Source organism: Apteryx mantelli, chromosome 6 (genome assembly GCF_036417845.1).
Source record: "Apteryx mantelli isolate bAptMan1 chromosome 6, bAptMan1.hap1, whole genome shotgun sequence".
NCBI classification, from domain to species: domain Eukaryota; kingdom Metazoa; phylum Chordata; class Aves; order Apterygiformes; family Apterygidae; genus Apteryx; species Apteryx mantelli.
In genome coordinates, this window is record NC_089983.1 from 5,301,055 (window position 1) to 5,315,212 (window position 14,158).

General features: G+C 40.5%; 1 protein-coding gene across 7 annotated transcripts in view; it reads left to right on the forward strand.

The window, feature by feature from the left end:
• The window catches only part of HDAC4 (histone deacetylase 4), a 279,008-nt gene that overhangs the window by 103,605 nt on the left and 161,245 nt on the right, over positions 1-14,158 (forward strand). For 6 of the 7 annotated variants that reach the window (XM_067298642.1, XM_067298648.1, XM_067298646.1 and 3 more), the window contains one exon: positions 12,227-12,298. The exons of the other annotated variant lie outside the window; for it this stretch is intronic. In XM_067298642.1, coding sequence (XP_067154743.1) covers positions 12,227-12,298 — 72 coding nt within the window. The remainder of the gene's footprint in view (positions 1-12,226; positions 12,299-14,158) is intronic. 7 annotated transcript variants of the gene reach the window in all.

The following is a 14,158-nucleotide window of genomic DNA, read 5'->3' on the forward strand; positions in this document are numbered from 1 at the left end:
GGGAAATGGCTGGATGCCAGCAGCACCTCTCGTACTGAATCTGAAGTCCTGTAGATTTTGCTCTTTTTGGTACACTAAAGTTCATGTGATCTGTCTCAGTAGACTGAGCTTCTTGTGTTGATAGCACTGATTTTGTGTAGAAATATTTACCTGTGATTACGGAATATTGGTATTTACCTTATACGTGTATTTATATAATGTGTGTGTGTATATGTGTGTGTGTGTGTATATAACTATGCTGTTAACTGGAAAAGGGAATATTTTACAGAGTGGCTCTTGAAAAAGACTGGTGTTGGTTGAATATAATATTTCATAGTTAAGTTTAATACTTGGACTATGTTAGTTTCTTAAGGACAGTCACCTTTTCAGATGGATAGCACCCTGCAGATGGTGGCAGATTGTATCCTCCTCCACTCTTGCCAGTCGTGTGTACTCACTTACAGAAGAAAAGCAGTGAGGATGATGCTATCCACAAGAGCTGATGAATCTCTTGCCTTTAAAATTGAAGTGCTTCATGCCAGGGAAAATATGTATGAATGTATTTATAGTAACAAGCAGCCTAGTCCCTAAGCAGAGACCATTATGAGCAGGGGGAAATGGTGTTCCACAAAATCTGTGAAAGTGGTATCTACTTTCAGATACTCTAAAATTGTACTCTTTCTTCTCCAGGACTTAAAAATATCTAAAGTTCAAGTGTTAGAAAGCTGTACATTTATCAACATTAAGATATTATGTACAAAATAACAAAACCTGATAGTTAACAGCTGATATATTCAGGGACAGGTAGATTATCTCAACTTTTCTGATGCTTGGAGATGATAGTAGTTGACATTCTATCTGATATCAGATAGGACTGGAATAACAGTGCAATGCTCTGCAAAGGTACCAGATGGATCCTGCATGCAGCATCTCATCTTCGATGGATTTAACTCCTGCAGAGGCCCCTTGGTCTCCCCAGCACTCTGGGGCAACATGGGCACAGTGAGAGTGTGAGCTGCTGATTTATTCTCTGTACTGTGCTATGCTCGCCTAGAAACTGGAGTGCTGGGGCTGGCTTGTGCCTACACACTGCATTAGGACAAGACTATATGTCTGATTAAATTGTTCCTGAGCCAGATGTGGTAGCAGTGATATGGTCTTGCAGAATACTGAAGTTCAGAACAGGCTTCAGATCCTGGGAATTAATGCAATTGCTCATGCACTGGCATCATCTGTCTAGTTTGTAATTTGAGTTGAACAGTCTATCTGTAACATTTTCTGAAGCCTGATAAATGATAGTTCAACATATTTGTTCATACTGTTTGTCAGTAATAAGACTTTTAGCCAATTTGGTTGCTTCTAAAATTCAACATCTACAGTAAAAAGAACCTGAAAACATGTAACTATAGCTGAAATATTAGTGTTTCGTGCTGCAATTTCTGTGTTTTTGTAATTTCCATCACTCCCTGGGCCAGGTATTATCTTAATCACCCGCATTTGCGCGATTTTAAGCTTTGCTGTTTACCTGTAAACTGTATTAAAGGCAGTGCCAAAAGCTTTGGGGATTAACATTAATACAGTAATAGAAGCAAATATCACTTTATCCTGTTATGGTGGTTTTTGATAGCTGAACAGTTGTGGGAAAAGGACTTGAAGATGTCTTCCTTTATGGTAGAGATGCATTTAACCCTCCTTTACTCTTCTTGTTTCCAGCAACCAGACCTTACCTCATCACTTTGTTTTGATACTTGACGAAATCATGAGAATAGATCCTAAATTCAGAACTGTCTCTGGGAGAAAAAAAAAATTGGGAGAAGGAATTGCATCTGTAAAAATATCCTATGCTCAGTTTATGCTATGGCCATGGATAAAATAAGTACAAACATTAAATGTCTTATGAAGAAAAAAGGAGGGATGGGAAACATGCTTGCCCCAACTAGAGTAAAAGTCTGTGCATAGGGAACATGGTATGGATGTGCCAGTTCTGATGGGCTAGATGTTGGGTTTGTGTAAAGGTGTTTCTCTTGGAGATCTGTTGCAAGCTTGTGCATTGGGTGCTGCACGCAGAGTGTTTGTAATGCAAATGCTGAGCTCCTGTCCTGCTAGAAATCAAGGACAGTGCTAGGCAGGAGAGGGTGTTGGATGTGGTGCTCCAAATACCTTCTGATACTGGCTGCAGAAGAGATACTGCATGAAACGGTTGGGTAAGATAAGCCTAAAATAGAATATAATCTCTAGCTTAGTACTTTCCTGGTATTGCATGCTTAGGAGTGACTCTGTGTGTATCAAATAAGATAGCGATCTTTTATGTGTGACTGAAGAGCTAAAACCGGAGAGTGTTCAGAGCGACGGGCAGATGCATGCAGAAGCTGATCATGCACGCAAGATGTTGAAACTCTTGGGTGGAGGTGAAGCCGGCTCCTATCTTAGGAACCCGAAGTGCTTTTGTGAACAAATTGGGACATTTGGATTCGATACACCTTTGTGTGGTAGGCTTCCTTTACTAGGTCAACCCTTGGCATAGCAGATAGATTTCTTTGGTTGGTTCTCTGTCTCACCTTTCAACCTGCGAGACTGGGAGGGCTTCCGCAAACTACGCATGGGTGACAGGGGGTCAGGCTGTTGGAGGCCTGTTTTGCTTCTAGTGCGAGCGCAGGCGGATTTTTTTCCAAAACAGGCTTTAGTAGCTAATCGCTGTGTAGCAAGTGATCTAATTTTGAAACTTGTTACAGATGGAGGAAATGAAAAATAACATTAAATATGGATATTTTGGTGCAGTTCTGATTTGTATTTCTTTTATGTAGGGATTCTTTCCTTTTTTTTTTCTCCTTCACTTAATACTTCTTCTGTTTGAAGGGATAGGGGCAAATGCTGGCTGTAGGGGATTCAGACTTTTCTTGCCCGCAAGGGGGGGGGGAAAAACCTACTTAAATGGCTAAATGTTCTTTTCTGATGTAATTGTACTATACTATTTTAACTGAGGCTCATCTTTTTGACCTACTTGATAAGTTAACACGCGACCTTAGATTGCTTGCATTTATATGTAAAGAATTATTTTACTACAGTGGGTTCTCAGAACTACATTTATTTTAGATCTTGTGCAGATCAAGTCATCTGAATCTGCTGAAGTGACTGAAGATTGTCATGTTTAGAAGGAATTGCGTTATCCTCCCACTGCAAAGAATTAAAGGAAATAATGGCGTAGGAAGTAGAACACACTGCTTTTGCAATTCGGCATTTTCGAAGTATTGTATTGTCATTTGGATATCAATCTGTAAACACCTTGAGGACCACAGCATTAGCTGTTTCATCACATCTGAAGTATTTGGCTTCTAGGATAGCTTCCTAGAAATATATTAAGAGTTGCTTTTCATATTATTGTTGCTGAGTGTTACTTTTACCTTGACGTTAACTGAAGTAAGGCTATTGGATTTCTTTTTACTAGCTTCTTTGCAGCTGTGCTGTTGTAGACATTACGCTTGAGTATCGTCTGGTTCTGGTGAAATATTTGTGTGTATTATAATGCAAAATAAAGCTAAAATGATAATCGTCGCTCCTACAAGGTGCTGAGTGCTGTGCTCTGCCCCTGGCTTCAGTGGTATGTTGTGTGTGCTCCATGTGACATTTAGACATATTAATGTCCCCTGAGTAATCAGTATTGTCAAGGACATGAAGGAAATCTAAGACTCCATATATGTCAACCTTTTCTGCACTGAGCTAGGCATCAGCCTGAGCTAGTTTTTATTGCATCAAAAGCCAGAAGACTCTTATGGCAAATTAAATATACACAAGGCCATGCCGATGCTGCTTATGCCTTGTGTCAGTCACTGGCAGTGAGAGGTCTCTAACTTGGGTATTAGATGTAAAAAACAAAAACAAAACAAAACAAACAAACAACCCCAAACCCCACATAAACAGTATTAGATTAGCTTTCATCTACATGGGTACTTTCTTGATTGTACCTGAAGGACAAACACTAACATATTTAGAGCACAACCTCTGATATATTTTTCTTTTACGGTCTCATTTACTTCAGTCCCCCATTCTTACAGTGGTATCTACACCATTTTATTTTTACCAGCAACCTTTAAAGTATGAGTAAATAGTGCTTAAATACTATATCTGTTTTTGTTGAATTCTATAGTGTTGAGATGCACGGGATTTTTTTAGTAGTGGCAGTCAATTCCAGTTGAATACATAATTGGTATCTCTACTTGATAGCTGCAGTAAATCTCAAAGAAGGGAAGAGAAGGATGCTCTCATTTTGTTAGGCTTCTTTTGGATGCATAGTGCATCTTCCAGCTCTCTGGGCTAATTAAAATGCCATTACAGTACATGTGGTGCTACAATACAGTCTAGGGAGAGTTCCAAAAATAGATTCTTGAGTGCAGACAAATTAGAGAGGAAATATGCACTGAGCATTTTCTCATAGGTTTAAAGAGAAATAATCCATTTGCTGCCTTAATTGCTTTCTTGTAAATGTTGAAGCCTTTTTTTTCTCTGTAAATTTCGAATGAGTAGACAAATAAATAATACATCCATGATAATTACTATTCTCATTACTAATATTTTAACTTGTTGTTGTACACCATAGACGTTAATACGTGCATCAGGATAATTTAGTGGACTGTGCTTAATTGTCAGGGACAAAGAGCCTTTTCTTCCTCAGATCTCCTATTTTAATTACCTGGCATCCCAAGGCTTTGAAAGACAGTAATACAGCTGACCAAAACCACCCCCTTATTTCCCCATCCCACTCCCAATCCTGCCGATAAGTGATGTGGATGAATACTCTTTACACGTTATAATCAGCAAAACGAACTCCTAACCTGTGTATAAAATGCAAAACCATTTTTTTCTTTTTCTTTTTTTTTTTTTTAAATAATGTGACCATGGTGCATACATACTGACAGCAGGGAAAAAAATGGAATTTCTTAGATCTGGCACACATCCATGAAATAGCTGTGGGCTTACATACGTAACTGAGACAGTATATAACTCACTGAGCAATACCAGTAGATTGAGGAGCTCTCACTTTTACAGGGTGTACCTCATCTTAAGCTGTTGACAACAGCCTGATTACCATGGATGAGGTTTGCAGACCAGGAGTCAGACTTAATCAGAGGGAAGGAGTTGGGGAAAGTGCCAGGCAAGAGAAAGAATCACACCCTGTAACTGTGATAGCAAATACTATGGGTAGGATCGGATCTGTAGAGGGTAACAGATGATGCTGAAGAGGTACCGTGCAGGTTGTGCGTGTTGTGGGGTTTGCTTTAGGACTAAATCTAGGTCAGCCCCCCCAGACAGAATTCCCATGGGAGAGCGTTAGGTGCACTGGAGTGCGTTTCTGGATGAGTTACATCCCGAAAGGCTCCAGTTTGTGTGCTCCAAGGTGCACACCAAAGTATGGGACATGGGGCAGTCAGAAGCTTGCTTCACAAAAGGTCTCCTGATGCAAATTAAAATGCTAATGTAGGCTTATCCGGTCAACACTCTCCTCCTCTTCTTAAAGGCTTTAAGTGTAACGCTGGTCAAGTGTGTATTAGCTGACCTCTTGGGTTGCAATGACTGTGAGGCTGATCATCTGCTAGCTTTTTCTATGGCGTACAGTACTGTCTGAGTTGTGGGCAAGTGTCTTTCAGCCATGCCTTGAAGCAGACAGGAAGGTGGGATAGTTCTTGGGCTTGGGGAATCAGATATAGAGAAATTATAGGGAAATGTTTTTGTTTTTGTTTTTTTCTTTTCTTTTGGGTGACCAGTCACAATTGTTCTGCTAGGAACCATTTGGGAGAACAAGACAATTGTGCTTTGTGGTGACAAATAAAAATGAAGGAGTCACTGATTCAGAAACATCCTCTTCCCCTATAGTGTCCTTAACAAAAGCTTTATTTGAAACGTGGATGCACAATTTCAAAAAGGAAGTGGTTGGGATATTCTCTTAGACTCCAACCAGTGACTGTTTCTCCAGAGTTTGCTTTGAGACTTCTGGTTTTGCCTGTGACTTTTTATTGACAAAGCACTGAGAAATTAGAGCGTCTTTCCCTTTTGACTTGGAAAGCATGGGGGCAGGCCTTTGAGCAGCGTCCTCGTGGAGAAGATAGCCAAAATAATCAGGCAGTCGCCTTGTGAGTGGTTTGGTGCAATGACACAATATTGAATTCACCACCAGGCACTTGGACCATCGAGTGACATCTTCTGGGGATGTCTTATTGCTCAGCAGTTTTCCTCTGCTCTCCTTTCTCAAGCAACTGGAATTAAACGAACCTCTGGTTCCTGCTGTAGTATTGAGAAGTGCAAAGTCGATGAGACTTTTTACAATTTGTGTGCCCAGCCCACCCCCAAAGCCAGTTTGGGAAGGAACTTGAAGCTTTGAATTGCGAGTAGCAGTAGTTGCCTTATTATCCCTTCTGAATAGCCAAGGGCATACAGAGAATAAAGGCTGGGAGTTGAATAGCAAGATCTTAGCTTTATGACTTGTCCTTTGCAGAAGGTTTGATTCCCTGCTTTCCCAGAAATATCAGATTACTACTATTTAGTTAAGTGTTTTCCAGTAAGCGCTCCTCTGCTTAGCATCCAAAAAAGTGTATGACTAAAGACAACCTGAGATGTATTTGGTCTAGAGGTCTCAAACTCCCGGTATAAACATATATAATTGCTAGCCCTCAGAAGGTCTCACTGAATAGCCGTTTCCATAACTGAAGACAGGCTAACACTGGAAAAATGACTAAGTTCCGCAGACTGCCTATCTTGCTTTTTTTAAACCAAACTATCTTTTCTCAGGAGTTTAGAAAATACAGCATCTTTCTTCTTGACGCTCAGCAATTCATCTTCTAACGCTGTATCTAAAACTGAGGGCAGTGCTTTGGCCAAGGAGGCTGTCACATCTCTGAGTAATTACCTCCCGTGTCTTACATATGTGCCTGCTAATACGTCCTGGAAGGAGCTTGTGTCTTTTGCAGAATTGCCAAACTGTGGATTCTCTCAGTTTTGTGCTTTGGCTTTTGCTCTTTTTTTGTTGTGGAGCCGTTTGCCAGGTATTTCTCATCTCTCAATTGTACGCTTGACCATTACTTTTTTTTTTTTCTTTAGGTGTAGGGATTTACTCATTTATCATTGAATTTTCTCATCCATTAGCCAACTTGTCATGGAATTCCCATCCAGTGCTCCAGAGTGTGTCCTCTTGGTGTGATGTCACACCTGAATTTTTAATATGGCGGAAAAGTATGGACTGCTACAATACACTAGGTATATATCCGAAAGCTGATGATGACTCAGAGCGATTTTTTTTTCAAGCAGGTGTGCACTTGGTTTCAGATGGTTCATGTAGACCTGATTTTTCTTACAGATTTGTTTCATGTTGTTTTCCAGTGTGTGTGTGTGTGTTTGTTTTTTTAATAAAACTTGGGTAAAATCAAAAATTTCTATTGCCAGTTTGCTAGGCATGCTGACAAAGAAACAAATTGAGTTGCTTTCCTGCAACTTCATCTTGATCAGTCCCTGTTGCTTTTATGTTAGCTGATTTTTCTTCTGCCTGTTAACAAATTGTTCCTTCTTTCTGGAAATAAAATACTGGTCAATAATTCCTGTTTTCTGTACCCTTCCTGCTCTCCTCCTTCCCTTTCTTAAAGATTTACTTTCTACAGCTCTTTGGGACTTTCCCAGTTGTCCGCAGGTCCTTAAAGCTAATCATTGGCTGTTCATCAGTTTACTCAGTGAGTCCAAGTAGAGTAGGGCGATTTGCATCAACTCGAAAGATCTGAATACATGAAACTATATAAATAACCTCTTCTTTCCCAGTTCTGGCCTGCATTCTTAAACTAATCGGAATTAATTACAGTAAGCGTGTTTGTAGGTTTCTGATGGAAGCAAGCAAAGAACTCACCGAATACTCCAGCCTTCTTTTGTCTCTCATTATTTGTTCTTTCTTGAAGTAATAAAGCTATGCTTACCTATTTTGCTTTGCTTTGGATCTTGCTTTAATTTGCTTTGCTTCTTTTCTGATTGTTTTTCTCCCTGTGTATTTGTGCTCTGTGTTATTCTGGAGCTTACTGTAGCCACCTATCTTTGTTTTCCTGTTTTCAATGTGTTTAAATCCTACAAACTCAGTTATTTCATAAAGTGTCCCGGAAATGTAACTTAATGCTTTGGAATGGTTCTGTATTGACGGAGATAAAAATAAAACATCCAAGTTCCCTTCTATGACTAATGGCTTCATTGTATTAATTAGTGGATAGAAATACCCATTTGAAGATTAAGCTATACTAAACGTTTTATCACTCAAGCCATAAATGAAACTCGCTGCTGTCTGTCATTTGCGGCTGAATGGAAGTAGCAGTTTTTCTTTTGAGTTCCACAGATTTTGGACTGGATAGTTTGGGGGCATTATTTCTATGGTGCATTGACTGTAGCCAGCCACGGAATAAATCTGCACTGTTCAGGCTCCATAATCCAACTGGGACAACTTGCCCCTGCTGTTTTCTGTTTATGATGAACCAACTTAAGAGTGCATTCATTTTTGACAACTTTTTTTAGTAACTTAGGAAAAACTTGGCTAGTAGAGAGAACTTGGAAGTATTTTGTAGGTAATCTGGTTTGTCCCAGCTGTTCATAACCAGAACTTGTGGCTTGTAAAAGAGTCAAATGGTGATTGCATGGTTTGACCTCTTTACACTTCCTTTGCTGCCTGTCCACAGCAGTAGGAGAAGCAGCTTCCATCAATGTCCAACTTTCTGTGGAGTGCAGAACCACCACTACCATCCCTTCTGGGCAAGAAGAAGCATAAAAGTATTGAGCTGGATGTGGCCCAGATATTTTCAGTGTCTTCTATTTTTTAGTTTTATAATTGTCGCAGCTTCCTCTATAAATACACGAGGAAGCTTGGAGAGGGGTGGAGGTGAATACTTTGGAAAGTTAGGAGACAGGGGTAAAGCTTCTGATTGTATTCACTTTGGCATTTGCAAACCCAGAATACTCTTTATCTTGCTGCTTGATTATAAGCATTGGCATAAAACATCATGCATTTCTTTTGCAGCTCAGACCTCAATTACACAGCAATCGATTTAGGAGACAGTGTCTCCAGTAACTGTGGGAAGAAGAAAACACAGTATGGCAGTAGCTAAAAAAGCATTTTCTTGGGACTTGAGGCTTAGATTCCCTCAGGTGGTAAGCTGATCTTCAGTGTGATGGTACAACATGCTTTGCAAGCCAGTGTGGCTGAACGCTTAAATGTAAGGATTTTTTTTCCTCTTTTTAAGTTATACAGAGCAGCCTAGGACTCTAAAACATGTGTCTTTCAATGGCCCCTTCTCAGGTTTTTTTATAACCTGTAGTTCTTTAAAAGTTTGAAACTAATATAGCTCATCTGTTTGAGAGAAGGAAGGAATTCAAACAAGGAAGTGCTTTTTTGGGCATCAGTATCACTGAGGAAGGAGCAGAGTTATACCTGTTTGAAGAAAGATTTTAAGATCATAAGTGACTTTTCCCCCTTTCTTTTGAAGGCTTCAGTTTTTTTGTTGTTTTTTTTTGCCAGTATTCTATTAGCAGTAGATTTGTTGCTTCATTAAATGCAGCACTATTTTAACTTTCCTGACAAACTGATCACCTAGTTTCTTGAAATGTAGTGGTTTCTTTGATGTTTTGTAACATTTTGCGCTAGTTATAGGCAATGTGAGGAAACAATAGCAATGTTTAACTGCTTTGGATGGTGACGTTTGAATTCTGTGTTTTGTGTTTTGGTTTGGGGCTCAAATTTATGGCGGCAGTATGGATTAGTCAGCTGTAGACCAAGCCAACTTTGCATGTACTGCAGATGAGAGTTCTGTATCTGAGACACTCAGTTTTGTTCTGTAAGTTCATTGATGGTGTGAAGCACTGCAGCTTTAATTTAGTAATAATGATACTGTTAAAATATCGCAATCCAGAGCAGAAGAATATTTTGCATCTAAAGTAGGTGACCAGATGTAGGACTCCCTGTTGATTTGGGGGAATTTCCTGCAGTGCCCTGATAGCAAGTGCTGTCTGATGCTGGATAGACCCTTTGGTTGCATTTGTGGAGACAGTTGGAAATAATGATTTTTGGCTTTGATCTGTGGATATTGGAATGCTGCTGGAAAAAAAAAGACAAAAATTGAATTCCAGTTTGTGGTTTGGAAAGTCTTGTGACAAGCGTAGGCTTACAGTTGAGTAATTTGGAGGCTTCCATCAAGAGATTAGAAATCCATTTGTAGATGCTGGTGCCCAGGTCACATCATGGGCATATAGCGAGTCATCTGATGTGGCTTAAATCGGGTCATGAGGGGCCTGTCGATATGCGCAAAGTCTTTGGTGACCTGATGTGATGTGCCATGTGGTTGGCACCTTTCTGCCAGTCACGTGAGAGAGAACGGTTACAGACACCTGGAGAAGAAGGTGGATAGCTCTAGGACATACCTTACTCCAAGGGTTAAAATAGCTCCCATAGGCCAACCAACTTCTGCTGGAAACATGTTGTGTTTGCCCGTCTGTGCACTCTTAGCATGTTCTGGATGCGGGAGAGCTTCCCCTTCAAGCGGAGGCAAGTGAGGCACCGTCTTGCATGCAGGCAAGTACCTATAGCTAGCGTTTTGCCCCCATGGCTGCTCTCCAAGTAGAGAGCTGCTCCCGCTGCGCAGCTGTATCCTAGGCCCCTGCTGTGCGCTCGCGTTTCTTGGATCCGCTCGCTGGCCGAGCCGTGGTGCGTGTAATCGCTGGTAGATGTGTGCTGGCTGGCCGTCTGGGCAGCTGCTGTGTGGTTGCTAGGAGAGCATCATGTTTTCTGCTCTCCGCTTGCACTCTTTGCGCTGTAATGACTGCTGGGCTGTGAATTTGATGGGGAGCTTGATGGCTGAGTTTTTTTTCAGTAGTGATATCTAGCTCAGTCCTCTCAATCTGGTTGCCTCCTCGTTGACTGCCGTTTGCTGCTGCTTTGTGCAGATGGAGTCCGACTGGCGAGGCATCACCCATCCACTCTGTTAGCTTTAGAAGAGGAAAAAAAAAAGGGCAAAGATTTGAAATGTGAATAATCAGAAGGAAAACTTCTTATGGTTATAGTTTAGTTTATTGACACGTTGCCTGAGGCTGCACTGATCCTTGGCTAATGTCAGTGGAGACAGATCGGTGCAAGTGGTGGAGAAGACTCAACCACACTTTTTCTCCAGAAACTTTGGAATGGAGGAAATAAGGAGAATAAAACTGTGTGGTGGCTTTTTTTAATAATATTCCACTGACATCTTAATATTTTTATGGATCTGAACTGTCCTTTACTTTGACTGAGAGATGGGGTGCTGCCTTTGATGTCTCCAGACAGGGTTTGGCTTGATCATATCTGTTTGTTACAGCATAAAATACAGAAATGTGCTAGAGGAGAACAAATGAGGCGTGACTGGCAAAGGTAGAGGTATTTACAGTGGGACAAATGGATTTGTGATGAAATTTTCCGTATTCAAGCATAGCTCAAGTTTTATAAACATACTGTAGTGAGACGTCCCTAATGTGCCCCTGAATTAAGCATTTTTTGCTTCAACTTTTATGGGGGGGTGGCAGATGGGAGGGGAATGAACGACTAGAAAATCTGGTCTGGCAGTCTACAGTACTTGTAGGTATCATGTTTTTCTGTTTTAACTCTACTTGAATGTAAGATACAATCTTTGAAATATTTTAAATAGAAAACTGCTTCAGCAAGAAGGGTTTCTGCATATCATTTACAAAGTATGTTTTTAATGCCTTTCTGAAATCCAAACTTATGCAAAATGGGACTTGTTATGCATGTCTATGCATTTTAATCTCCTACAGTGATTTGTCAGTTTTCTTTAACATCTCCCTAGCACATTACAGCCATTCTTCAACTTCGCTTCATCGGGATGAGTTTCTGTTTTAACTCCACTCCTTTCTCTAAATAAAAAATGAATTGCCATTTAGCTATTGCATGATAAGCTTTATAAGCTGACATGCCTAGTTTCCTTGGATTGCGATCAGTGCAAGTTGGATTTAAAGACCAGGAAGACCTGAGCACAATCTAGGCTACGGTATCTTTTATTTTCTGCTTTAGTGTAAGCAGTTGTTATGCAGCTGTCTTGTTAGCATTCTTGTTCCTAGTGCTTTGTGCTATTTGTGTGTTTCTGTTTTGCATTGATAATTGGCTAGTGATTTTTTTTTCTTTTTGGAATGTCGAAAATAGTTTAGCTAACCAAAGAGTTGATGATGTGATTTTTTCCCCCCACCCTCTTTCCAGATGGGCTTTCTGGCAGAGACCAGCCAGTAGAGCTGTTGAATCCACCTAGAGTGAACCACATGCCTAGCTCTGGTAAGAAGAAACTTTTTTTTTTTTTTTAATTAAATGTTGTTCCTATTCTGGGAAGGCAGTATAATATTCTACAGATCTGTCTTGTAAGTGGGATAGCAGAATGCAAATGTAAAACGATGCAATGAAGTGTGTTAGAACTTGCAGAAATCTACTTTCCCAGGCTGAGTGAGTGGGATTTGGGAACTGAGGGAGAATGGAGCAAAACCGTCTTGGGAGTCTTAAATAACCAGCCCCCACCCTTGGCAAGGGCTAGGGAGAGACTGATCTCCTTGGAGCTTCTTTTTTTTCTTAGAAAGGAGAGGACAGCAGAACAAAGCAGCACCATACTGGTCTTTTCACAGCCTCTAAGGGAAACTGAAGCAAAGTAAGTTTTTTGAGCTGCTGCTCCTGATAAGGAAAGATTTCCTCCGGTTGAAATGGGCAAAAAGTCAAAGCCAAACTTAGATTGATCAAAGCATATCATGCTTGGCTCTTGAGTTTTCTTTTTTCTTACCTCCTCTAATGATATTGCTGTAGTACTTCTTGGGAGTTGTCTTTCTGGTATGAAGAGAACAAAGCAAGTACGGTGTTCATCCTGGAGACTGACTGCTTCTCATGCAGCTGAGGAGAGATACCTTGTGGCTCGCAATTGCAGCACTTCCAGCTACGGAAAACACGATTTTGGTCAAAATACAGCAATGCTATGGAAAGCAGTCTGCTGCTTTCTTCAAATTTCCGCCTTCTCTCTCCTCAAAAGGAGTGTTTTGTTTCCAGGTGCCAGCAGCCTTCAGTGTGTCTTTCGGTGTAGTTGTGAACTTCTTAACCCAGTCTGGACTCAAGTAGTTTGGAAGCCCTTTTATATAGATCCTCAAAGCCTTTGAGCTCAAGTTCAGTAACACATGGTTCTGAGGCCAGTAGCTGTTGGTAAGAGCTTGTTAACTGCTGAGAAGTTTGGGGAGCTTTAAAAAGATGAGATGTTATAGGAGAGGTTGAAAAGGCCATCCTTCTACCTCCCCTTCCAGGCCGTCCTTCTGTACAATGGATGGAAATGGGTCTGTGTAAAAAAGCTGGCTTGGATCTTGTCTTGTTTCTTCCTCCCTCTTAAAATAGTCACCCAACCGCACAAGTATGCATTTGTTTTGTTTTTTTGTTGTCCCAGTGCTACAAGTTAACTCTGCTTTGGGATTATCTATAGCTCGTGTCCTGGGACTTACATGTTGGAGGTGGATAAGGGGCATTTATAATTTTGGTGGTTTGTTACACAAAGCATTGTGTACTTTCCAGGTAGGAGTTCGAGCTATCTGAAAACCTGGCTTTCTCTTCTTCATTGCCTTCCAAAAATGCCTTTAGGCCCTCTTATATTAAGGAAGAGATCTTGCAGGAGATCTAAGTGCTTCTGGTAGTGCAAGTTGAAAAAAATGTAAACGAAGCTTATTCAAAATAACTTAATAGATTAGGGAGGAAAAAAAAGGGGGCTGTGACCCAAGCTAGATTTTTGCAGACTTAAATGCATATCTGGGGAAGGAAATCTTTAAGCAGGGAGAGCTTTTGTGTTAAAAAAAAAAAAAAAAAAAAAAGGAAGAGAGGATCATTTATCAAGTGCTAATGGTTGGCTTCAGATCCTGAGAAGTCTGTCTTCCCTCTGTGTACTCTAAAACTTGTTCTTGAGGTAAGGGATGTTGTATTTTCCTAACTGTGAAAGGTAATCTCATGTTAAGACTACCAGAATAACACAGTTCAGTTTAAAGGTTTTCCTTCCCATTTGCTATCCATCTGCTAGATTCAATTTTGTGGGTCTGTCTGGGTGTACAAGAGGAACTGCATTCCTTTTTTTGCTCTCAGTGGACCAGGGAACCAGTGGTATGCATGTGATATTCTTCA